The sequence below is a fragment of the Sus scrofa genome, chromosome 9 (genome assembly GCF_000003025.6).
Source record: "Sus scrofa isolate TJ Tabasco breed Duroc chromosome 9, Sscrofa11.1, whole genome shotgun sequence".
In the NCBI taxonomy this organism is placed as follows: domain Eukaryota; kingdom Metazoa; phylum Chordata; class Mammalia; order Artiodactyla; family Suidae; genus Sus; species Sus scrofa.
Window position 1 is genome coordinate 120,197,202 of NC_010451.4, and position 25,434 is coordinate 120,222,635.

Sequence of the window (25,434 nt, forward strand, 5' to 3'; positions counted from 1 at the left end):
TTTTATCATTTTTCAGTTGAGTGTCTTATCCCCTGTTGCCATCCTCACTTAGAGATAGACCTTATTTTCTGCAAATACTTACCATTTGTTTTTCTTTCTGATGTTTGTATCCCTTATTACTTGTCTTGTCTTATCACATTGGGTAGGACCTCTTCCCAGTAACATGTAATGAGCCTGGTGAGCCTATATCCTGTTAAAAAATAGAGCTGATAGTGGATGTCTTTATGTTGATCCTAACCTTCATAAAATGTTTTTAATGTTTCACATTTGTGTATAATATTACTACTGGTTTTTATATCCTTTAATAAATTAAGAAAGTTTCGGTCTATTTCGAATATTCTACACTTACCTTCAGGAGAGGTACTGGATATTATCACCTGCCTTTTCAGCATCTCCTGATATGATCATTTGGCTTTTATCTGTCATAATAATATACTTAAATGGTTATTTATTTCTCCTAAGTCACAGGTAGAAAACTAGGAAGACTAAGTGTAGAGCGTCATTGATAATATAAACATTGACCCTTCCTGTGTTCTCGAAAACCCTTAGAATGTATGTAGTTGTTATCCAGCACACAGTCCTTGTGCTTAACCTTTTACTTTGCTTATCTAATTTTATTTTACTAAACATCAGTAATGAGTGTCTCAAGAGAGTTAAAGTTTTATTATTTATTAATGATCTGCAGAAAAGCCCGGGAATCTCTCTTCATGCTAACTGAACACACCACTGCTGACATATAAGGAAACATTTAAGGAGAGCATTGCAGTGATTTATTACCATAGGTTCTATACCACGGCCAGATGATGATATCTTTAGGTAAACTATGAATGACTGTGGGACTTTGATAAACCCTTGACTGTGTTACTGCTGTTGAATTACATTCTTATGTCTGTGACAGCTGCTTTTGCCCCAAACCTCAAGATCTTTTCAGTATGTTAGACCTTAATAAAATAGAGAAAACAAGAGAGATTTGTGTTTGTAATTTTGTGTTATTTTTCTTAAAGATAGCCCACAAAGAGAGCAAGCTTTAGGTCCCTCACCCCCTAGGGCTGCTTCTGCTTGTAAGCTAAGAAAACAGGGAGAGGGAGTTGTTTTCTGCAGTCCTAGCCCCCACCTGTGCTGTAACTTCTAGAAAGCTGATCTCTAATAATGTGATGGGGAGCCAATAGTTTTTCAAATTACTTTCAGTAATTAAACAGTCCATTAATCTAATTCAATTTAAAATTTTATCTAATATTCAGATTAACTCCCCTCCCACCAACCCACCTTGAGTGGGAGGTGCCCAGCCGATTGTTTCACTCCTTCCATCCTTCTCCCTTCCTTTTTCTGCTTCTAGCTTAGCTGGCATTGGAGGTAGAAAAGGGGATTGGGAAAAGGGACACAAGTTTTTACTTATCCAGACATATAATTACAAGGCTATGGGCTGCCTCACTGCTGAATCTTGGTCAGTGTATTATTTTGCTAAGGCTGCTGTAAAATAAAAATAAAAATAAAAATTACTACCAACTGGGTGCCTTAATCAACAAACATGTATTGTCTCATGGTTCTGGAGGCTGAAAGTCCAAGATTAAGATGTCAGCGGGATTGCTTCCTTCTGAGGGCTATGGGAGATACTTTGTTCCTTGCCTAGTTTTCTGGCAGTCTGTGACATTCCTAGGCTTGTAGAAACATAACCCTAATCTGTGCCTTCATCTTCATGTGGTGTTATCTCTGCATGCGTTTGTGTCTAAATTTCTCCATTCTATTAGGGTATCAGCAGTATCGGATTAAGGTTCCCTCTCATGACCTCATCTTAACCAGTTACATAAGTAATGGCCCTATTTCCAAATAAGGTCTTGTCCTAGGGTACCAGGGGTTAGGACTTCAGCTTAAGAATTTTTAGGAAGCACCGTTAAAACGTAGTTTTTGCCCTTCCCTCCCTCCTCCCCTGCCTTTCTCCAGAAGGTTACTGTCTCAGCTGTCTCACCTGCAATGAATTACTGGTCAGACACACCCAGTCTTTGTAAGTGATTCCTTTGGTGCTTCTTTATTAGGTTGGAGGGGAAGATGGATAGACGGAAGAGCACTCCTTTCTAGACCAGCACTGACATTTTGGAAGATAATCCTTAAATCCCCCCCCTCTTCTTGTAAGGACTGAGAACTAGAGATATTAGAAGCCACCTCCCAGTAACCCCGAGGAGGATCCTGGCTCCAGTTGTTTCTCACTTGCTTTGAAATGTAGGGATACTGAATCCACTTTGGGTTTATCTCAAACATAGGGGACATAGGAAATAGCCTACACAGTGTTCTCTTTGACAGGGAGGGAGGGAGTGAATCCTCTCAGTCTGTGTACAAAGTAGGGGGGTAGATTGTTGAGGCAACGATAACCTACCATTCCATCAATAGTAGTAAAGTACTCTCCTCTTCTCCTTCTTCAGATGGTACTTAACGTATTTTTTTAATTTACTCTTCACTAGGGATCAGCTTAGTTTAAGTGAGAAAGCCCTTAAGGATACTTTTTTTCCCTAAATCTGGATGATAAGGGTAGATCCTCAGAAAAGTATAGACCATGAGCTTCTTGAGAAGAAACTTTTCTGATTCTTTTAGGTACCATGATTTTATGTATTCCATTTTTGTATGGACCCTCCCAGGTAGATACTACTAAAGAAGTTCTGCCTTTAAAACTCACTTAAATGGAGCATGTTTTGCATATCTACTGCTGCAACTGTTTATTCCAGTCCAATTCATTCTTATATTAAAGCCCAATTTGCAACTTAAAATTCTAATCAAAAGGAAATTAAAGACTTGATTGCAGTGTTTGTTTTCTAGGCCTGTCTGTGTATGGTCTTTTAACAATCCAAGTGAAAATGAATCTATTAAAAGGTTTTAATAGTTTGATTTTTTTTTTTTTTTTTTTTTGTCTTTTGTTGTTGTTGTTGTTGCTATTTCTTGGGCCGCTCCCTCGGCATTATTGTTGTTGTTGTTGCTATTTCTTGGGCCGCTCCCGCGGCATATGGAGGTTCCCAGGCTAGGGGTTGAATCGGAGCTGTAGCCACCGGCCTACGCCAGAGCCACAGCAACGTGGGATCCGAGCCGCGTCTGCAACCTACACCACAGCTCACGGCAACGCCGGATCGTTAACCCACTGAGCAAGGGCAGGGACCGAACCCGCAACCTCATGATTCCTAGACGGATTCGTTAACCACTGCGCCACCACGGGAACTCCTGATTTTTTTAATGAAAAAAAAAGACGTGAAACCCCTTGATTTTTTTTTGAGTTGCTTAAACATTTCTGTAATAATATATATATTTATTTTCATAATAATCATTATATACCCATAATCATTAGTACCCAGTAACTTTTATCAGGTACCACATGGCCAAAATTAGGTTTTCTCTCCCTCCTCTCTCTCTCTCTCTCTCTTTGGCCGCACATGTGACATGCGGAAATTCTCAGGCCAGGGCTCAAACTCATGCCACAGCAGTGACAACACTGGATTCTTAACCCACTGAGCGACATAGGAACTCCTAGGTTGTCTCTTAAATCTACCAAACAGATTTTTTCCTCTGTCATGTAACATTCCCTAACTTTAAAAACATTACTTAAAATGATGGATAAAAATTGACATGGTTTCCCACTCTAAAATTATTAGCAGTGGCAAGTTTTCAAGCATAGCATCAAACAGCCTCATTAAAATGCCCGTAGGGTCAAACAGCCTGTCCCATATCCTGATCAGGCATAGAAAAATATTTTCATTTATGCATTCATTTAACAGATATTAAGTACTTCTTCTGTGCTAAGTGTTGCACTAACATCCCTTTTGTTAAGATATACCTGTTAAAAATAATCAGACTGTCAGAATCACTTATTGGTGGAAAGAAATAAAATGAATTATATGTGTAGTATATGAAATTCCAAGTTTATCTTTTCATACCTTCATGTTAGAAACTATGGGATCTGGCTTCCTGATTCTGGTGGGATCTTTGGATTCCTACACAATTTATTTACCCTTGTTGTGGTCTCTCAGATCACTGAGCAGTGAAAACAATTTTAGTTCCCACTTAATGACTATTCACATTTCAAGCCTCTCCTAAAATATCTAAAAATTTCATAGGCGAACACTCTAATATGGAACGTGTTTAAGAGTATCAGCTCTGGAATAGGAATGTCTAAGTCCTGGCACCCCCACCCCCAGCCCCTTACTGGCTCTGTGACTTTGTCACCTCTCTAAACTTCAGTTTTCTTTAAACCGTAGTTTCCCCCCATGTATCAAGTGGGGAAAATATTACTACCACACAGGGTTTTGTTATGAGGAAAACATGAGATGAAACGTGTTGACTGAAAAACAAAAGCTCTATCTGAGGGCCGCGAGTTAGGTTTAATTGGGGTGCAAGATGAGGACTACAGTCGGGGAGAGAGCCTCTAAGAGCACTGAGGAATGGCTCTGAAGGGATGGTGGGGAAGTCAGTACATAGGTGATTTTGGTGAAGAGTAATACATGTGGAGTTACCGTCGTGGCTTAGTGGAAGTGAATCTGACTAGCATCAATGAGTACACAGGTTCGATCCCTGGCCTTGCTCAGTGGGTTAAGGATCTGGTGTTGCTGTGAGCTGTGGTGTAGGCTGCAGATGCAGCTCGGATCCCGAGTCACTGTAGCTGTGGTGTAGGCCGGCAGCTGCAGCTCTGATTCAACCCTCAGCCCCTGGCCTGGGAACCTCCATATGCCATGGGTGTGCCCTAAAAAGACACACACACACACACACACAAAATGCTATCAAACACACGTTTTTACAGAAGGCTGCTGCTAGTCTCATGAAGGTTACTGCTAATCACGAGGAGCAGATGTCTCCATTAATGATTTTATTGCTTTTTCAGCTATGAGAAAATGCAAGAATTTGGGCTCATAAAATCTTCCCCTGAAAATATCTATTGAAAGGCCAGTTCTACTAGTTTTTCTCAGAGCACAGTGCCTCATTCCTGATTTTCACCCTAAACTCGTCTCAGAGTGTGTTTCGGGTGAAGATCCGTAGAGATCAGTTAGGGTGAAGGTCAGTGACTGCAGTGGTTAGTGACTTAATTCTTGTAGAGCCAGATGGCAAGTGCCAATTTTTAGTTGGCACATGTAAAGCACTCCATGTACTACCAGTACCTTATAAATGTACAATATATTTGATCTTTTATTATTCATGATACAAATGTTCAAACTATTGCTGGTCCTCTGCATAAAATAGATAAAGAAGATATTGCCCTAGTGATTTTCAGTTTACTTGCATAGCAGTGATAATCTTAGATGTGTAGGTTTATCCATCCGTCTGTCCACTCACTCAGTAGATACTGAGGGGCTGTTTGCTTGATATTGTATGAAATACTAAATAATAGATTCCAAAAAGTGCTTTGAGTACAATTAGTTGTAAAGTTTAACTTTATTTTAGGGGAAAGTAATTTAAGAATAATTATACTTTAGCCACTTTCTGGATCTTTCTGAGGAGTTATCTGTTCATTAACTACAGTTATCACTTTATTTACATTTTTTCCCTTTAAAGAATAGCTTTGGTGTTCAAGAAACTGATTATCTTTTTTTTTTTTTTTAATGGAGTTCCCAGGCTAGGGATCAGATCCAAACCAAAGCCGTTGCCTAAGCTGTAGCTGCGGCAACACCAGATCCTTAACCCACTGTGCTGGGCCAGGGATCGAACCTGTGTCCCAGCACTCCCAAAATGCCACCAATCCCATTGTGCCACAGTGGGAACTCCTGATTATCTCAATTCTAGATAGTCGTCAACTTCCTCAAACAAAATCTGCCATTAGTCTCTGTTAAGTTCCTTTGTAAGCTTCTGTTTTATAAGTTTCCTAATAGTGCTTTTTTATTAAAAAAACTGCTTTACATTTTTTCTGTATTTTGATTTTCTTTTTTTAATGAATTTTATTACATTTATAGTTGTACAATGATCAAAAACTGCTTTACCTTTTGATACCCCTTTTCACCGGAAAATAGCAAAGCACCTTCTATTACATGTTTTAAATAATCATGCAATAGAAATGGCTCTTATAATATTAACATCCTTGTTTTTCTGTGGCTTCACATATCAAAATAATCCAGCTTCATTCTTTCTTTGGCTCTAACCATAACATAATATTTCTAGCAAGTGAAAACAATGGGTGAGTGCATTCATTGATATATAACTTATATGTAAGTGGTTGGAGGATTATATAATATATGTATATGCATATACATATATGTATATATGCATACACATGCATATATACATACATATGTTTATGGGGTACCTTTTAATGTAATGAGCCAAAAACTTTGTAATATTCAACTCTGTTCCTATTACAGTAAAATGTCTCTTCACCAAAATATAAGAGTTATGATTTGACCTTTATTTGCTTTAAGCTTTTTCAAGGCAAAAGGTTGTGTATATTCAAAGGAATATCATGATGGAAATGCATTCACTTTACTTATTCTTTTAGTGCCTTTTTAAAAAAGTGAGTTATTCCTACTTCCAGTCCTTTATCACAACAATGTATTCAGTATTAATAAATTCACTAGTAATCCTTTATCAAAAATATGCTGGACCTTATGTTTATATGATATAAACTCTGAATTATACTTGTAATCAGTACTTGTGATTTCTCAGTCACTATTGCTTGTAAACAGTTTGTTTTTCAAATAAAGGACTTTGATACTGAAATAGAGTGTGTATAGTAGATTTTCACATAGAGGCATATTTAATTTTATCCTTAAAATACCCACCAACAGCAGTTTTCAATTTTTTGACTTTGATAATTGTTCTGAATTATATAAGAGAATGCCCTTTGTTTTGGAAAACCTATGCTGAAGCCATTGGCAGTAAAGGGCATAATGTCTCCAACTTTCTCAAATGGTTTAAAAAATGCATACATATATGTGCATATATATATATATATATATATATATATATATAGAAAGAATGGTCAGTGTTTCCATCATGGCACAGTGGAAACGAATCCGACTAGGAACCATGAGGTTGCGGGTTCGATCCCTGGCCTCACTCAGTGGGTTAAGGATCCAGCATTGCCGTGAGTTGTTGTGCGGACGAGGCTTGGATCTGGCATTGCTGTGGCTGTGGCGTAGGCCTGCAGCTACAGCTCTGATTAGACCGCTAGCCTGGGAACCTCCATATGCCATGGGTGTGGCCGTAAAAAGACAAAAGAAAAAAGGAAGAAAGAATGGTCAAGCAGAAGTAGTAAAATGTAAACAGTTGGTGAATCTGAATAAAAGATACGTAAGAGTTCCTTGTAGTCTTCTTTTACCTTTTTTGTTTTATAGTTTAAGTTTTAAGCTATATCAAAATATAAAGTCCACTCCTCCCCCCCAAATAAAACTAACTTCTGCCAACTTTAGTTATTAATTTAGGGAAAGATCTCTTGTTATGTATTACCTGCCTTTGTCCACTCCTGAGTATCTAGTATTACTCTTTTCCTGTGTGTAGGAGTAATAGAGCAGGAGAAAAGAGACTGATTCAGTAGTTTTGGCTTTTTCAAGAAGGATGGAAATCCTGGAAGAATTGGGAGGAAAACATGGAACTTGTAAAATTAAAAATAATGCTCTCCTGCTGTAGCATTTAAATTTTTCTGGTGTAGAAAAAGTAGACTACATGATTTATATATATATATATATATATATATATATATATATATTTTTTTTTTTTTTTTTTTTTTTTTTTTTAAAGGCCTCACCCACAGCATATGGAGGTTCCCAGGCTAGGGGTCTAATCAGAGCTGTAGCTGCAGGCCTACACCACAGCCACAGCAGCACAGGATCCAAGCTGCGTCTGCGACCTGCACCATAGCTCACAGCAAGGCCGGACCCTTAACGCACTGAGCAAGGCCAGAGATTGAACCCGAAACTTCATGGTTCCTAGTCGGATATGTTTCTGCTGCACCATGACAGGAACTCCACTACAGGATACATCTTATTTGGATATCCTTTTAAAGTATAAGGCATAAGAATTTGTACAAAAATATTCACAGCAGCATTATTTATAATATTAAAAAGTGAAAACAACCCAAGAATACTGTTCAGCCATTAAAAAGAATGAAATAGTGATACATGCTACGAACTAAATGAAAGAAGTCGGGTGAAAAACGTCGCACATTATGTGAGTTTATTTGTATGAAATGCCCACAATAGGAAAATTCATAAAAACAAGACATGTATCCTCTTCCTTGCCTATCCTCTTCCTTGCCACTGTTCACCAGATACCACAATATATATTTTCCTTTTTTTTTTTTTGGCTTTTTACGTTTTAGGGCCACACCCGAGGCATATGGAAGTTCCCAGCCTAGGGGTCTAATTGGAGCTGTAGCTACTGGCCTACATCACAGCCACAGCAACAGCAGGATCTGACACGCATCTGCAACCTACACCACAGCTCCGAACCATGCCGGATCGTTAACCCACTGAGCGAGGCCAGAGATCAAACCCGCGGCCTCATCATGGGTACTAGTCTGGTTTGTTATTACTGAGCCACAATGGGAACTCCCTATATTTTACTTTTTTTTTTTTTTTTTTTTTTTTTTTTGTCTTTTTGCCATTTCTTGGGCCACTCCCGCGGCATATGGAAGTTCCCAGGCTACGGGTTGAATCGGAGCTGTAGCCACCGGCCTACACCAGAGCCACAGCAACGCGGGATCTAGCCGTGTCTGCAACCTACACCACAGCTCATGGCAACGCCGGATCCTTAACCCACTGAGCAAGGGCAGGGACCGAACCCGCAACCTCATGGTTCCTAGTCAGATTCGTTAACCACTGCTCCACGACGGGAACTCCTATTTTACTTTTTAAATCTCGTGCATTGTTTACCTCTTCCTCATAGAATAGAAACTTCAAGAGGGCAGAGATTTCGTCTCTTTCATTCACAGCTGTATCCAGGGCTTAGAACAGTGCTTAGCACTTCTCACTAATGTTGTCAAACAAGTGACTCTGAAAGCATACGAACAGGCAGCTATAACACAAATCAGGAATGTTAAGTAATTGAAGAGAGAGCTACATGTTTTATACTCTATATTCAAATAAAAATTGTTTCCTATAAGACCATGAGACTGAGGAAGTGCGAGGAAAATATAACTTGTTTTTTTAGTGTCTTGAAAGTAAAATAATGACAGTTCTTCATTTATAAAGCAAAACTTTATTTGACCCAGGCAAATAATTATTTTAGAGATCTACCCATATACTGATTACTCAAAAGATGTTTACTTAATGTGCCTAAATCAGAAGTCAGTAAACTATAGCCCACAGCTTTCTCTTTTTTTTTCCTTAATAAATAAAGTTATATCGGAATACAGCCATGCCCCTTCATCTACATATTGCCTGTGATTGATTTTGTTTTGTAATAGTAGAATTAAAATAGTTGTGAGGGAGACCATATGACCCACAAAGTCTAAAATGTGTGCCTGTCTGGCCTTGCAGAGAAGAAGTTCGCTAACCCCTGCCTGAATTAGTCCTTGTAGGATAGAGATTCGTATAGCAGGGAACCTTGCAAACATTCAGAAGCTTAAATTTCATTTCTGTGACTACTTATGTTACCTTGAATAAGTTAAGTTTTATGATCTTTGGTTTTCTCATCCGTAAAATGAAGATAATACCTATCTTACATTGCTCTTGGAGAATTTTATTTTTTTGGAGTTCCCGTCATGGTGCAGCGGAAAAAAATCTGACTTGGAACCATGAGGTTGCGGGTTTGATCCCTGGCCTCGCTCAGTGGGTTAAGGGTCTGGTGTTGCTGTGAGCTGTGGTGTAGGTTGCAGACGTGGCTCAGATCCTGCGTTGCTGTGGCTGTGGTGTAGGCCAGCAGCTATAGCTCCAATTTGACCCCTAGCCTGGGAACCTCCATACGCCATGGGTGAGGCCTAAAAAAAAAAAAAAAAAATTATTTTACTTTTTTTTTAAATTAAAGTGTAGATGATTTACAATGTCATGCTAATTTCTGCTGTATAGCGAAGTGACCCAGCCACACATATACACATTCCCTTTTTTATATTATTTTCCATCAGGGTCTATCCTAAGAGACTGGAAATAGTTCCCAGTGCCTGTTTAAGAATTTTAAATGATGATGTGAAAAAAAGAATGTATACATGTATGTGTAACTGGGTCACCCTGCTGTACAGTAGAAAATTGACAGAACACTGTAACCAGCTATAATGGAAAAAAATAAAAATCATTAAAAAAAAGAAAACAGGAAATTAGTAGAGAAAATCAACGAAACTGAAAAAAAAAAAAAAGAATTTTAAATGAGATGTATGTAGAGCACTTACCGAAGTGCCTAGAAAACTCTTTAGTAAGTTGCAGCACATTAAGTAATGTGCCAAGTACATATATACTTACAGGGAAATATAAATGCCCTCAAGTAGAAACTTTTCAATCACATTTATGAGTAAAATAAATATAATAAGTAAAATCAACAAATGTTGAATAAGTACTTGTTACATGTCAGACACATGATAAACCACCAAAATGAATGGGATTTGGTGATTTGTTGAGAAAATTATAGCCAAACATTATTTCTTAACTGAGAGTCCTACTATTTTGATGTTCTTTACTCATATTTTAGTAAAATGTACAGTCCATTATCTAGAATGGTTATATCTTCAGGTAGATTTCATGGCTTTATCTGTAAGGGAAATTTTACATAAAGAGGACTAATTCATACTATGTTCTGATTGTGAGCAGAGAAAAACATTGTGATGTCCCATGTTTTATGACAAAATTTCAATCCAGAACTTTTTCTTGGGTGCCTCCTTTCCTGACTGTCTGTTTATAGAAGGCATGTTTATTGTACTGTATTATTTTGATGATGCCCTTTTGCCTATGCTTCCTTTTTTTGCTAAAATAAATAGAATGATTTATTTTTTTCCTTAACTTGATTTTATTTTGGTTGTTGATTTGGAGACTAGTGGTATGGATCCTTACGTCAGGAATATGTGGGATTCTCTGAGTTCCTGTTGTGGCTCAGTGGTTAAGAACCTAGCTAGTACCCATGAGCATGCACGTTCAATCCCTGGCCTCACTCAGTGTGTTAAAGATCCAGCATTGCTGCAAGCTGTGGCGTAGGTCGTAGATGGGTTCTGATCTGGCATTGCTGTGGCTGTGGCACATTGGACCCCTAGCCTGGGAACTTACATATGCCATGGGTGTGGCCCTAAAAAGACAAAAAAATTAAGGAATATGTGGGATTCTTTTTTATTAATCTGTCTTTGGTATATGGAATCATAATCTTTTAGTAATATATCATTCAATGAACATTTATTAATCAGCCACTATATATGAGGCATTAATTTTTTTTTTTTTGTAATTAGTAGAACATAGTTTTTGCCTTCTAAAGGCACAAGGTATGGTGGAGGAATCACTACCCAACAAATAATTTCAGTAAAGTAAATAGGAGTAATAACAGTGAAAGTATGGATGAGAAAGCTATTAAGTCTACATTAAGGTGTCTGGGAAGAGCTGGAGAGGTGGTATTTAAGCTGAATCTCAATGGATCAGTTCAGAGTTGTGAAGTGTATATGCAAAAGGACGTATCCTAATCAAACAGCAAAAATTGGGGATTCCCGTGGTGGCTCAGTGGTTAACAAACCCGACTAGGAACCATGAGGTTGCGGGTTCGATCCCTGGCCTCGCATGGTGGGTTAAAGATCTGGCATTGCTGTGAGCTGTGATGTAGGTCTCAGAGGTGGCTCAGATCCATCATTGCTGTGGCTCTGGCGTAGGCCAGCAGCTACAGCTCCGATTAGACCCCTAACCTAGGAACCTCCATATGCTGCAGGTGTGGCCCTAAAAAGACAAAAAAAAAAAAAATTTTTTTTGAATACCCACTGTGTGCCAGATGATGCTCATAGTGGGGATATAGCAATGAACAAAGCATATGAATTTTTCCTGCTCTTGTGTAGATTACTTTTTTGTGTAGAACATGCAAAGGCATGAGAGTGAGGTAAGTAGTACAGCATGGCAGAGCCAAGGAGAGTCTAGGGGCCCATACCAAGAAAGAAACAGGAGCCAAAAAGTTTGAACTTGATGCTCTAGGCCAATAGTTTCAACCCAGGAGCTACAGAGATACTGATGGGTTATAAAAAGTTATCACAAAGGAATTATCTGGAGCTCCTGTCATGGCTCAGTGGTTAACGAACCCGACTAGGATCCACGAAGATGCAGGTTCGATCCCTGGCTTTGCTCAGTTGGTTAGGAATCTGGTGTTGCTGTGAGCTGTGGTGTGGATCACGGAGGCAGCTTGGATTGCTGTGGCTGTGTTGTAGGCCAGTAGCTATAGCTCCGATTCAACCCCTAGTCTGGGAACTTCTGTATGCCGCAGGTGTGGCCCTGAAAAGACCAAAAAAAAGAAGAAGAAAGTGATTATCAACCCATGCTTACGCTTACCAAGCAAGACATTTCAATAAAGTGTCTTCTATACATATTTATCACTATTTTTCAATTTAATATAGTTATTTTGAGTAATAAAATATAGGCTTATTTAAACATTATGAATTCATTATACTTTTTCACATTCTTATCTTCTCAATCAGTTGGTACTGTTACTACAACTGCTTTTAAGTCACTGTCTGTCAAAATGACTAATTTTAAAAGGAGATCCTGAAATATTCCGCCTGAAATCTCCTGCCAGTGTGGAAGCTATTGAAACTTTTAAAGCAGCCAGCCAAAACTTCAATAAGTATTAAATAAACTTCTAAGTGCCAAGCACTGCTCTAGCCATCAGGGTTACAAAGCTGTGTCCTCAGGGAGCTTACCAAGGGACTAAGAGTTCAGATGAAGAATAATGAAGTAAACATGGAGAGAAGGGTGTGGATTCACATATATTGAGACAGGAACCCTTAAGCCGTGAGAATTCTCTCTGAAGTCAGTTTGCTAAAACAGAGAGTAGATTACCGGGAACAGAGCTGATGTTTTGCTAATGCAGGGGGAAACTATCTTTTTAAAAGTCTTTTTCGCACAGTAACCAACTCGATCAATCTCCAGAGAACAGGGATATTAGAGATTTATAGATCTTGCAAAAGACCTCTTCTGCTTGATTTTTCTCTGCCTATTAATAAAGTATAAGCCTGTGAAATAATCCAGAATCAAAGCATGTAAATATGTACTGTAAATCACATAGAAGAATCCATCTGGATCTCAGTCCTTCACCATGACATTGTAAGTGTGACAGAAGTTGAAGGGCAGTTATTTGCCATGTTGATGGATCTTTGAATCTTCAGCCCAACAAGCTCACTTCTCTTTCTTCTTTCAGATTTCAGCCTTCGTTCCTTTACACCCTCACACGCACAGACACACACGGACACATACGCACACACACCCCCTTTTCTTTCTTGCTAAGAAAGACAAAGCTATTGACTACAAGCCCAGAGTTGCCCTCAAGTTCCGACCACCGGCTCGAATTCTTATGAAGTGGACTTGTAATATCCTTAATGTTGCTGTTGGCAGTCAGTTACAGATTCCATTATTGTCGATCAATGCAGTCGCCATGCGAGGTGGGGGAGGAATGGAGGAGGAGCAGAAGAAAGGGGGGATGAGGGCTTCCTATTCACAGATTTATCAACCTGCCTTTGCTCGCAGCAAATCTTCGTAAAGGGGGCTGGGATGCTGTGGAAGCAGCCAAAGCAGGAAGGGGTTAGGGGGCTGCCGTTCTCTTGGGCTGACTGAAAGGAAATTCGAAAACCTTTCTTCTCAGAACAAAACAAAATGCTGAATTTGTTCTTTTGCCTTTGTTTTTGTTTGATGATATGATTTACTTAACTGATGAGCTATTGTGCTGTCTGGTTATCTAAGCTGCTTCAGTGTAGGAACCTGTTTCTTTTTCTTTGAATATCTGTCTTCTTTATTTTCCTTTGCTTTCTCCTGACATTGAACACAAATCATTATTCAGTTTTACCCTGGCTTTCTCTTTCAGGCTAAAGCTTAACACCGAGAGACTGAAGGACAAATCTCTCTTCCCTTCTTTTCTCTCACCCTCTTTTAACCCTCTCTAGTCCCTTCCCCCTCTCCCCGTTGTGTTAGATTGATGTCACAGAGACAGAATTCAGAGTGGAGGGAGGACCACATTTTCTCTCTCATCGTTACCGCCTAGCCAGCAATTTAAGTGTTAGACCCCCAAGAATTTTGTCTCTGTATCTTTCTTTTCCCGCTCCATCATTCAGTAATTGTGCTCTGTATGGAAAAGTTTTCTGGCTGGAGAATGAGTCTCCTTTCCCCCGGTGATGTGGCCGAGTGGTTGGATAGTAGCACGGAAGAGGAGAAGAGCCTTCTGTCATTTCTGGGTACGGTAGGGCTCCGCTTGTTCTTTTAACCCTTTGTTGCCTGAACTTCTCTTACTTTGGGGAGTAAGACTCGTGGTTTCTAAAATCCACATTTGTATTTTTGAAAGGGGGAAGAGAAATTAACAGAGTATGTTTAAGTTGTTTGCTTTTCAAGTTTTGTTTATGTCTGTCGAAATAGTGCCACCAGCATTGGCTATGAGAAATAAGAGACAGTTTGCTTGGCTTTAACAAAGAGTGCCAGCTCCATGCAAGGCTTATTATCATGTCATCTGGTCAGCTGTTCGTGGTATTTAGAAAACTTCTACTAGCCAAAATATATTATTGTTTTACTATACCTTTCAGTACAAGATGATGAGGCTTGCCGTATGAGAGTGGAGTAGGCTTTGTGTGTAAGGAAAGCCAACATGGATTGAGAAGTAGCTTTTACACAAGGTTTGAAATATTTGTAATGTTCATATATAAGATTTCTACTGAATACATAAAATGGGACACATAGACCAGCCATTACTTTAACTTTTCATTTATGAGTACTTTCTAATAAATGTCTAAGTAAAGCAATTATGGATTATGGAATTATTGATGTAATAAACAAATTCCTAGGAAAGTTAGGTTGTGAGTCCAGTTGCATTTTACATGCAATAGGAGAGTTTGATGCTTATAAAATTCCTGTTTGTGAATACTTTTGTTAGATTAATAATTGCCTTCATTTTTATCTTTTTTATAAATTTGATTTATCTCATAATATATTTCCCTAAATATAAGTATGTCTTTATTATAAATGGACACAGTTTATAGTGTTCTAATTTATTCTGTGTAACCTGTGAAAAGTCTCTGCCATTCCAAACGATATCTCTAATTTTACCTTTTCTAAAAATTATATTTAGCATAAGTTTCTGTTTTATTTATTAATTCAGTTATGTTTTCAATCTCAACATTCTGTAAGTGATTTCTTTTTTCATGCAGTTTAGATGTACAGTCGTACTAATCAGATTTTTTTCTGATTCTGTAAAAACTCATGTATATGTAGATGGATACAGATAGATAGATATTAGTCCTATTCTTAAATTTGTTTATCATAGTCTTGCTTATCCTGACATTTGGGTGACTTTAAGAAATATGTGTACCTCTTAATTCTTCATTTCCCTGAAGCTGCTCTTAATGTATGCTTCACATTCCCTCCCCCCTCCCCCCCAACAGAGAAATATCAATAAAGAAAAGCAAATACAAATATCCCTGAGTAAAACCAACCACTTAGATCCTACTGCATCTCGGGAAGGGCAGGTAGTCCTCTTTCCCTTGCTCTTGCATGATAGTTTTATGAATTCTAATTATCTATCCTCAAGATTAATTTCTTTTTTGACCATTATCCTACTATGCCAAAAATGGATTTGATCACATAGAGATGGGCAGATAAAAGGTACTACAGTTTGTACCCCTCTCATACCACCCCATTCCCACTCCTCTTTATCCGCAAATGAGGATAAAAAAGACAAAGGACATTAAGACATGCTTAGAAGAAAAATGCAAATTCCTACAAACTGTCTACCTAATGTAAGGAAACCTGAACAGATGTAATAGATAAAACACAAGGAAGTCAGAGTCATGGTTCTGCTCAAGAGCTAAAACAAGAAGTTATACCGAGCGAGTAGACAGCTATGCATTCTCCGCTCTGCTGTGGCAGGGCTGAGCCCTGGATGTCAGCAGGTCATAGTTTGGGGATTGAAGCTTGGTCTTGACCACGAGTAGCAAATATCTCCATCTGTGGGTAAACAGGAATTTACTCAACTCTTCCTCCAGAGGAACTAGGAGCAAACTCTCTTGATAGAGCTTGGATTAACTTGAGGATTAAGTAATGAGTCATTGGCTAGTGTAGTTACCATCAGCGACCTTAATGGTAGAACGTGCTTTTCCCAGTGAAGATGCCAAGAGAAAACAGTCTACTCTGTGGTGAATCTAGGACAAGTGGGCCCAAAGGGGCCATTGAATCAGAGAACCTATGCAACTGTGGTTTCTTTGCCTAAGGAATTTTATGGCAGATTTCCCTCTTTGAAAGAAAAGCACTCAGTGCTGGTTAGGCTTTATTACTTCATCTCTGCACTAGAGTCACTTAACTGATATTCAGGCCTTTCCTATTAATTTAGCACAATACTGGTTTGATGAAACTTCACAAAACTATGCCCTCTTTATTATTCTATTTAAAACCTCCCAGGGCTCCCTCATCTCCTGTCAGATAAAGGTGGAACGCCTTAGTCTGGAACTTATTCTGGCCTTTCCACTTGACATTCTAGTACTTCTTTTGGTGATGGTAGGTCATGTGTGGGGAGTACCCTTCATTGCACCAAATTGATTAACTGTCTCCGTCTTGGACAAATATTGCCCTTTCCTGCCTGTGTGTGTGTGTTTTCTTCTGTCAGCATCATCCCTTCATCCAGACTGAATTTTCTAAAACCCCTACCACTGTTTCAAATCTTGCCCATGAACTAGCTACTGTGGCTGGATCCAAAGATGTATAAGATAAAAAGCTGCTTGTGAGAAACACAGAGTTTGGTAAGAGAGAAAACATGAACTGTGTACAATTAAGTGAGAAAAAATTTAATGTTAATTCAAAACAGCAATGGAGAAAATGAAATAAGGCAGTACCTGATTGTGAAATGATTGATCCAGGCAAAAACTGCTTTGAAAATTTGAAGGGAGACATCATTTTTGATTAGGAACACTGAGTGTTTCCTTACAGAGATGGGATTTAACCTGAATCTCAAAAGATAGAATATGTTTTTATGGAAATGTGGAGTTTTCTGTATGAAGGGAAGAGAAGGAGAAATATTACATTCATGCCCAGTGAGTAAACTGATTTGGAAGGAATGGAAAGTGCATGTAAAGAAGTAATAGGAGGAGTTCCCTTTGTGGCTCAGTGGTTAACAAACCTGACTGGGGTCTGTGGGGATGAGGGTTTGATCGCTGGCCTCGCTCAGTGGGTTAGGGATCTCACATTGCCATGAGCTGGGGTGTAGGTCACAGACGAAGCTAGGATCCTGCGTTGCTGTGGCTTTGGTGTAGGCTGGCAGCTGTAGCTCTGATTCGACCCCTAGCCTGGGAACCTCCATATGCCGCTGGTACAACCCTAAAAAGGAAAAAAAAAAAAAAAAAAGGAAGTAATAGGAGATAATACTTGAAGGATATTTGGTGGCTTACTGTTTAAGATCTTTCATGACAGACTAATTAGTGACAATTTTGTCCTGAAAGCATTTGGGAAGAATTAAATATTCTTGACTAAAAAAAAGGATATGGTCAAAATAGTTATTTTAGGAAGACATATCTGAAAGTGTCACATTGAGGGAAGAGACTAGAAGCAGTTAAAGAGGTTTGAAAGCTATTACAGTAGTCCAGGTATTAAATAAGTGCCTCTATTTTTAACACTTAACCCTCTGTATTATAATTAGTTGTTTGCTTATTTATTATTCATCTAGATTGTGACTGCCTCCACAATAGGGGTTCAATCCTCTGTCTTTTCAGCCCCAGGTGCACTCCAGGTACAGCTGAATATTTGCACAGCTTAGATCAACAACTGAGATGAAAAGATGAGAAATTACAAAGGCTCTGTCAGCAGAATTAGTGATCAGTTGGAGGAGTGGGGAACAAAATGAGTCAAACTTATTTTTGAAGTTGGGAGGCTGGTGTTACTACTAACAGAAATAGAGAAGTTGAGAAAGGGAGCCAGTTTGTGAGGGACAAAGGTAAGTTCCATTTAGATATATTGTGTTTGAGGTAACGAGTACACATCTGGATAGAAATATGGTTCTGATGGGAGCCATCTAGAGAACAAAGAGAGTTGAAGCCCTTACAGGTGATTTACTCTTGAGAGACTGTCAAGAAAAAGTAGAGAACAAGGACAGAATCTTGAAGAACACCTGAGGAGTAGGGCTGAGGATGGACTGGGATAGAGAGAAAAAGGAGACACAGACCAAGGCTAATGGTGGAAGGAAAACCAGGGTGTTGTGTTATTACAAGTATCAAGGTAGGGAAGGTCAACACTGATCAAGAGTGTCCTTGACTACAAAAGCCAAGGAGAAGTCAGAAAACACTCTGGATTTGACCTAGTCTTTTGATCACCCGTGAAGGTATTAGTGCTATTTCACTCATTAAAGTTGAAGAAGAGGAAGTCAGATTTTATGAAACTGAGAAAGACAACAGACAGTGAGACAGTGAGAGCCACAGGTTACACCTCTTACCTGGAGAGATCTGTGACTGATAGAAATGGTACTTTTTTTTTTTTTTAATTGGAGAGACCTGTGCATGTTTTTAGATAGAAGAGAGCGCAGATATGGAACTTATAAGAGAATAACTGAGAGAACAAAATCCTTTATAGGTTTGGGGGTAAGGACAGGACTAACAGTACAGAATTAACCTTTTGAGGAGGAGAAGGGAGAGGCTCATACAGTAATCAAAAATTCATGTAGAGATTTAGCAATGGAAAGTAGGAAAGATGAGAGAGCTAACAGCCATTGTATTACTATATCATTTATCTTATCCAGACTTGTAGTTGGTTATTTGTGTACCCTTTTATGTTGTTATTTATGTACCCATCTAGCACTATTCTGCTGCTGCAGGGTGGGGATCTTCTCTTAATATTTAACATTTTCCAGAATAGTACTGAATAGGTGCTTAAGTAATAAACTTAATAAGTACTTTGTGAATAAAGGAATGAATGCTATTCAGAGACCCAAATGTTTGGAATTCAGCCATTTTCACAGTTATCTAAATTATTCTGAAAGAGCTACTACCTTTTGCTCCTTTTTCTACTACTATCTTCTATTCTTAGACCTGCAAGTAACATTTAAAGTGCATTGATAGTGTTTGCCATTATTATTCAGTACATTATGAGTGGGTTTTCCTAATTGTAGCAAGAAGGAAAATACCCAACAACTATTTTGTACTCCTTTATATTTTCTAAACTGTATTTAATGAATTCATTTTATTTCATTGTAATTCAAGCGATTGAATAATTTTATAAAAGTGATTTTTATAAAACCTAAATATTTTTAAGTTTCTAAATGACTCTGCTGACCATAGTTAATAATTTGTATTAGCAACTATTATCTGATTTTTAAAATTATATCTAACGTCAAGAGGAAAACACATTCAAACATTAAAACTCACATCTGGCAATACAGCAGACTAGACATCCTGAAAAATAATACAGAAGCAACTAGAAATGTCATATTGATGAAACAGACATTTTAAACTAAATGGCTGAACTCTCCTTTCTGGAGGGAAAGGACATCCCCAGGAGGAGAAAAAAGAAAACAACCAAAAATTCAGACAGTGAATGGCCCTGGGGCATTTGCCTTTCTCAGAATTCCAGGTTAAATTTAATTACTACAACATAGGAGATGAATTTAGGGACCAAACAAAAGTCTAGGAATTAGAACTGAAAACCCCACCCCACTGTTCTCCATAGGACTGGGTTCCTTGAAGAGTGAAAGTGGGAATTTTAAAATATGCTCACTGGAGTTCCCGTCATTGCGCAGTGGTTAATGAATCCGACAAGGAACCATGAGGTTGCAGGTTCGATCCCTGGCCTTGCTCAGCGGGTTAAGGATCCGGCATTGCTTTAAGCTGTGGTGTAGGTCACAGATGCGACTGGGATCCCACATTGCTGTGGCTCTGGCGTAGGCTGGTGGCTACAGCTCCGATTAGACCCTAACCTGGGAACCTCCATGTGCCGCAGGAGCGGCCCTAGAAAAGGCAAAAAAAGAAAAAAATGCTCACTGACAAAAATTGACAAATCTTATTTGTTTTAGTCTGGACTGGTAGGGAAGGAAGGAAGATAAATATCTCCTGAGAATTCATAACTGCAAGTCTGATAAGGTAAACGTAAAAGAGCGGACAACAGTTATATATGTCAGAGATAGAAAGGGGCTGAGTGGAACTGAATTATTTTAAGATCATTGACTTGTTCAAGAGAAAGATAGAAATCAGGATTAGCTTTAGGTCCATGTGTTAAAATGTTAAGGACAACTATTAAAAGAATAAAAATATGAGTTCCTGTTGTGGCTCAGTGGGTTAAGAACCTGACTGGTATCCATGAGGGTGTGGGTTTGATCCCTGGCCTCACTCAGTGGGTTAAGGATCCAGCATTGCCACAAGCTGATGTGGTTTGTATCAAGCTGATGAGATTTGGATCCTGTGTTGTAGTGGCTGTGGCATAGGCTGGTAGCTGCAGTTCCAGTTTGACCCCTAGCCTGGGAACTTCTGTAACTTCCGTATGCCATAGGTGTGGCCCTCAAAAGGAAAAAAAATAAAAAATAAAAAGAATGAAAATAGAGTGTATAACTTCAAAAGCAGTAGAGGAGAAAATGAATTTTTAAAACTTTATCATAATCTGAGAAAAGACAGAAAATCAGAAAAAATCATAGAAATAAAGTAAAATAGTAAAAATAAAATCCAACTATCAGAAAATACAATATATGAAAATGTTAAAAGTGTAAAAATTGTCAGACTCAATTTTTTTTTTAATGCTGTGAATGAGAGAGACATAGGGACCCAGGAGGGTTAAAAGTAAAAGTTTGGGGAAAAGATAAATCAGGCAGATACTAATTAAAAGAAAGCTAGCATAGCCATGAAAATGAGATCAAATGGATCTTTAGGTCAAAAAGCATTACTAGGGGTAAAGGAAGTCCTTTTGTAATGATACAACATAAAAATTACTAGAAAGTTATAGCCATCTCCCATGCACTCAGTAACAAAGCTTCAAAATTTATAAGGCAAAAATTGACAGAAATATAAGGAGAAATTGATAAATCAATAGTCCAGTCTACAGAAATTAGTAAGGGTACAGAAAATAAAAAAAAATAATAAGTTTGAATTAATGGACATCTATAAGATTCCTGAATCCAACAATTATATAGTCTTCTCAAGTACATAACGGCATCTTTATGAAAACCGACAATAGATTGAGGTGTAATCTCAACCAATTAAATTCTTTGTATCGTATTGAACATATTCTCCTGATCATAGATGAACTAAGTCAGAAAATAGTACCAGAATTTTTACTTTTAAAACTTTTCTTTTTAAAAACTTTCAAAGTTACTTGTTATAACTCCTTAGTCAAAGAAATAATAATAAATTATAAAATACTTAGAACTGACCATCCTGAAAATAGTGAATATCAAAACTTGTAAAATATTGCTAAAATAGTTGAGAAACTCATAGCTCTAATCATTTATGTTTAAAAAATAAAATTAAATGAGCCAATTAAGCATTCAGCTCAACAAGTTAAAAGAAAGAATAGACCCAAAGAAAGTTTAGGGAAGGAAATAATGAAGATGACATCAGATGATAATGAAATAGAAAACAAAAATTAAATGTAATAAAATCAATAAAGCTGAGTTTTCTTTAAGAAGTCCAATGAAAATGTTTTTTTCTTTTTTATTTTTGTCTTTCTGTCTTTTTAGGGCCGCACCCACGTCATGTGGAAGTTCCCAGGCCAGGGTCTAATTGGAGCTGTAAATGCCAGCCTACACCACAGTCACAGCAATGCTGGATGCGAGCTGCGTCTGCAACCTACATCACAGCTCACGGCAACGCCAACAACAGATCCTTAACCCACTGAGCAAGGCCAGGGATCAATCCTGCATCCTCATGGATGCAAGTCAGGTTCCTTAACCACCGAGCAACAAGCGGGAACTCCAAAGTCCAGTGAAAAGTAGATAAAACCCATCAAGATTTGATCAACACAAAAGAGAAAGCACGAATAAACAATGTTAGAAATGGGAAAAAAAGCAAAATTACATAAAATCAGAGATTTGAAAATAGACTATCAGGAACAACTTTATGCTAAAATATTTGAAAATGTAGAGAAAATGGACATTTTACAGAATGATGTAATTTATTACAATTGATTATATTAAGGATAAAAAATTGTAAGTAGCCCTGCTACCTAATGCCATTAAAGAAATTGAATCAGTAGTTTAAAATCTACCAATTATGGTTTGATTTCTCATATAGGTTGACTTCAGAAAAAGAATGAATGCTGGATCACACTTGCATTAATATTTACAATCAGTGATAGTTCTGTTTTTCATTGCAAGTGAATAAACAAATGGACATTCTGGTGTCTAAATTGAAGAAAAGTGCTAAGGACCATGCTAACATTTAAGCATGGTAATTGAATCCATATTGAGCCCCACGTGTGGTCATGGTTACCTTAGGGCTTTTAAGTCTTACATCCTTTGTTTAGAGGATAACCTTAGAAAAGGGGGAGGAGAGAGGAAATTCTTTTCAAATTTTTTCCTTAGAGATATGCAAATAAAAAACTTGAGTTCCTGTCCTGGCTCAGCGGAAACAAATCTATCTGACTGGCATCCATGAGGACACAGGCTCAATCCCTGGCCTCACTGAGTGAGTTACGGATCTGGCATTGACGTGAGCTTTGGCATGGGTTGCAGACTCGGCTGGGATCTGGTGTTGCTGTGGCTGTGGTATAGGCTGGCAGCTGCAGCTCCAATTTGACCCCTTTCCTGGGAACCTCCATATGCTGGTGGTGTGGCCCTAAAAAGACAAAAAAAAACCAAACAAACAAAACTTAAGGAAATCAAGCTGAACAGATATTTAAAGAAAATAGAAATGAGTAAGAAAATATCGGGATGTAAACCTGATTAATTTATATTTAAGTCATGATTCTTAATAAAAACCTGAAAATTTCTGAATTTTTAAATAGAATGATGCATGGAAGCGAAAAATCTCCCATGAAGCTTCTTTATGAAAATCTCAATTATAATGGAGGATTCAAGTTAATATAAAATGAGAGTGATTCTTAAACTTCACTAGATGATAAATTTTAATGGCATATGTGAATTAGAAATAATTAGAAAATATATTAATAGTTTCACTATCAATTAAGTTAAACCACATAAAATTGCTGATATTTTACCATTTTAACATACAAAAATGTTAGTTCTGTATGATCTCATGTATTTATTAAAGGAGAAAAAAGGTGGCCAGAATGTGCTTAACTATGTTTCAGCTGTTTAGTTAAAATTTGATACCAGTTATCTTTTACTCTGTTTTAGTGCTGCAGGCAAGACAAGCATGAATGGGTGCAGTTTATGGAAACATGGGAGAAATATGTAAAAATGAGAGAATTCTATTTATTAAAATTTGTTTAATTTGAAAATTTAGACAGGATCACCAGTATTCAAATCTTGCAGTGCAAGACCTGAGCTTTAGAACAGAGTACTGGGCAGGAATATAGTTCGGTACCCAAAACTAGAGAATGCATAATCAAGTAATATGAACTTAAACAAATGTATTACTTGGAAATCAAGGGAAGGTGAATAATTAGGCCTGGTTTTATGAAAGAAGATGAATTGAAATTGGTATTGAAGTTTACGCAAGATTTGGCAGAGAAGTGAAAACCATTAGCAGCAAAGACAGACACAGAGGACTGAATATGGCTCACTTAAGAGCAGGGATCATCTGACTAAGGCAGTTTGTTGGAGAGTGTTGGCAGAAGAAAGTGACTGTAAGGTGGGAGCTAGGTGGTTCTTTCTCTCAGGGCCTGCTTGTCTTCCTTTAGGATCTCTGGGAAGGTAATTACATCAAGAAAGTGATGTTTTAGGGAGATTAATCTGGTAGTGGTGAGCAAGATAGCTTTAAGCAGGGAGAGACAGAAGTCTGTGAGATCAGTTAGGGGAGTTCTGCCATAATCTACATGAGGAAAGGAAAGAAAAAAAAGTCCTGGACTAGAATGATAGATGGTAGCGGAAAAAAAGAGAACAAAATGAAGCCAAAAGACATTTTGAAGAGAGGCTTGACAGTGTTTGGTGGCTAAAGGACTACAAATCAACATCGCATGGAGGCCCTTTCTGTTACCTTCACTAATAAGTGAGGTCCACATGCATATTTGGTTCTCAGTAAATGATTAAGTTCTCATCTTTCCATGAGAGGCTTAAATATTTGTATTTAAGTGCTTTCAATAAATAAAACCCAAATTAGTCTCAAAAGACCCTAGCATAATCAAGGACCAGATATTTTTTAAAAAGATTTTGAAGATGAACACCGAAATCATAGTTTGAAATTAGATTATACCCAAGATTGTATATGAAGCCTGCTGTTAATGAGCATATATTATTAAGTCAGTTATAGAAAAGGTTCAGATAAAGGTCTTAGGACATCTCTGCTCTAAGACATATTATTTTCCAGAGTCGAAGACAAAATATTATTTACCAGAACAAAGCTATGAGCTTAAGAAAATCTTATAAATGAGTAGATTGAAATGTTCAAAACAGTCATTTTATGCTGAACAGTGCTTTCTAGTTATTTAGAGATTGTTCTTTGTGAAACCTAAAATCTTAAGGCTTTTTGATCTATGTTTGTCTCCTAGAATTGGCCTAAGTAGTCATCTCTCCACTTAGGTGTACTGAAGATGAGGTGTTTTATGAGGATAGAAGAGTGGGAGCTATTTGTTTTGGGTTTTTTTAAGACTATTCTTTTAGAGCAGTTTTAGGTTCACAGAAAATTTAAGCAAAAGTTAGAGATTTTCCCATATACCTTTGCCCCCACAAATGCATAGCCTCCCCCATTATCAATATTCCCCCCCAGAGTGGTACATGTTACGGTTGAGGAACCTATACCAACACATCATACTCACACAAAGTACATGGTTTACATTGGGATTCAGTCTTGATGTTGTACCATTTGTGGGTTTGGACAAATGTGTAAGACATGCATCAACCATTACAGAATCACACGTAGTATTTTCACTGCCTCAAAAACCTCTGCGCTTCACCTGTTCATCTATCCCTCACAAAGGGCAGGTTATTTGTCATCACTTTTTGTTTCAAGGACTCAATAGTAGGTATTTTTTTATAGCTTAATTTCTATTTTGTTCAAATTTTTGAACCACTGCATTAAGCAGGTCATCTTTCCTCTTTACCCCATTGCCTCACTTCTCTTTATTTCTTTTTCTTTTTTTTATCTTTTTGCTATTTCTTTGGGCCGCTCCCGCGGCATATGGAGGTTCCCAGGCTAGGGGTCTAATCGGAGCTGTAGCCACTGGCCTATGCCAGAGCCACAGCAACGCAGGATCCGAGCCGCGTCTGCAACCTACACCACAGCTCACGGCAACGCCAGATCCTTAACCC

At 38.0% G+C, this 25,434-nt stretch overlaps 1 protein-coding gene across 16 annotated transcripts in view; it reads left to right on the plus strand.

The window, feature by feature from the left end:
* The window catches only part of RASAL2 (RAS protein activator like 2), a 388,515-nt gene that overhangs the window by 255,899 nt on the left and 107,182 nt on the right, over positions 1-25,434 (plus strand). For 2 of the 16 annotated variants that reach the window (XM_013979892.2, XM_013979894.2), the window contains exons 1-2: positions 12,357-13,504; positions 14,171-14,290. The exons of 9 other annotated variants lie outside the window; for them this stretch is intronic. In XM_013979892.2, coding sequence (XP_013835346.2) covers positions 13,417-13,504; positions 14,171-14,290 — 208 coding nt within the window. In that variant the 5' untranslated portion in view covers positions 12,357-13,416. Of the gene's footprint in view, positions 1-12,159; positions 12,177-12,356; positions 13,505-14,170; positions 14,291-25,434 lie in introns of those variants that run through there. 5 more of the 16 variants (XM_013979893.2, XM_003130333.6, XM_021063721.1 and 2 more) reach the window with 3 other exon arrangements.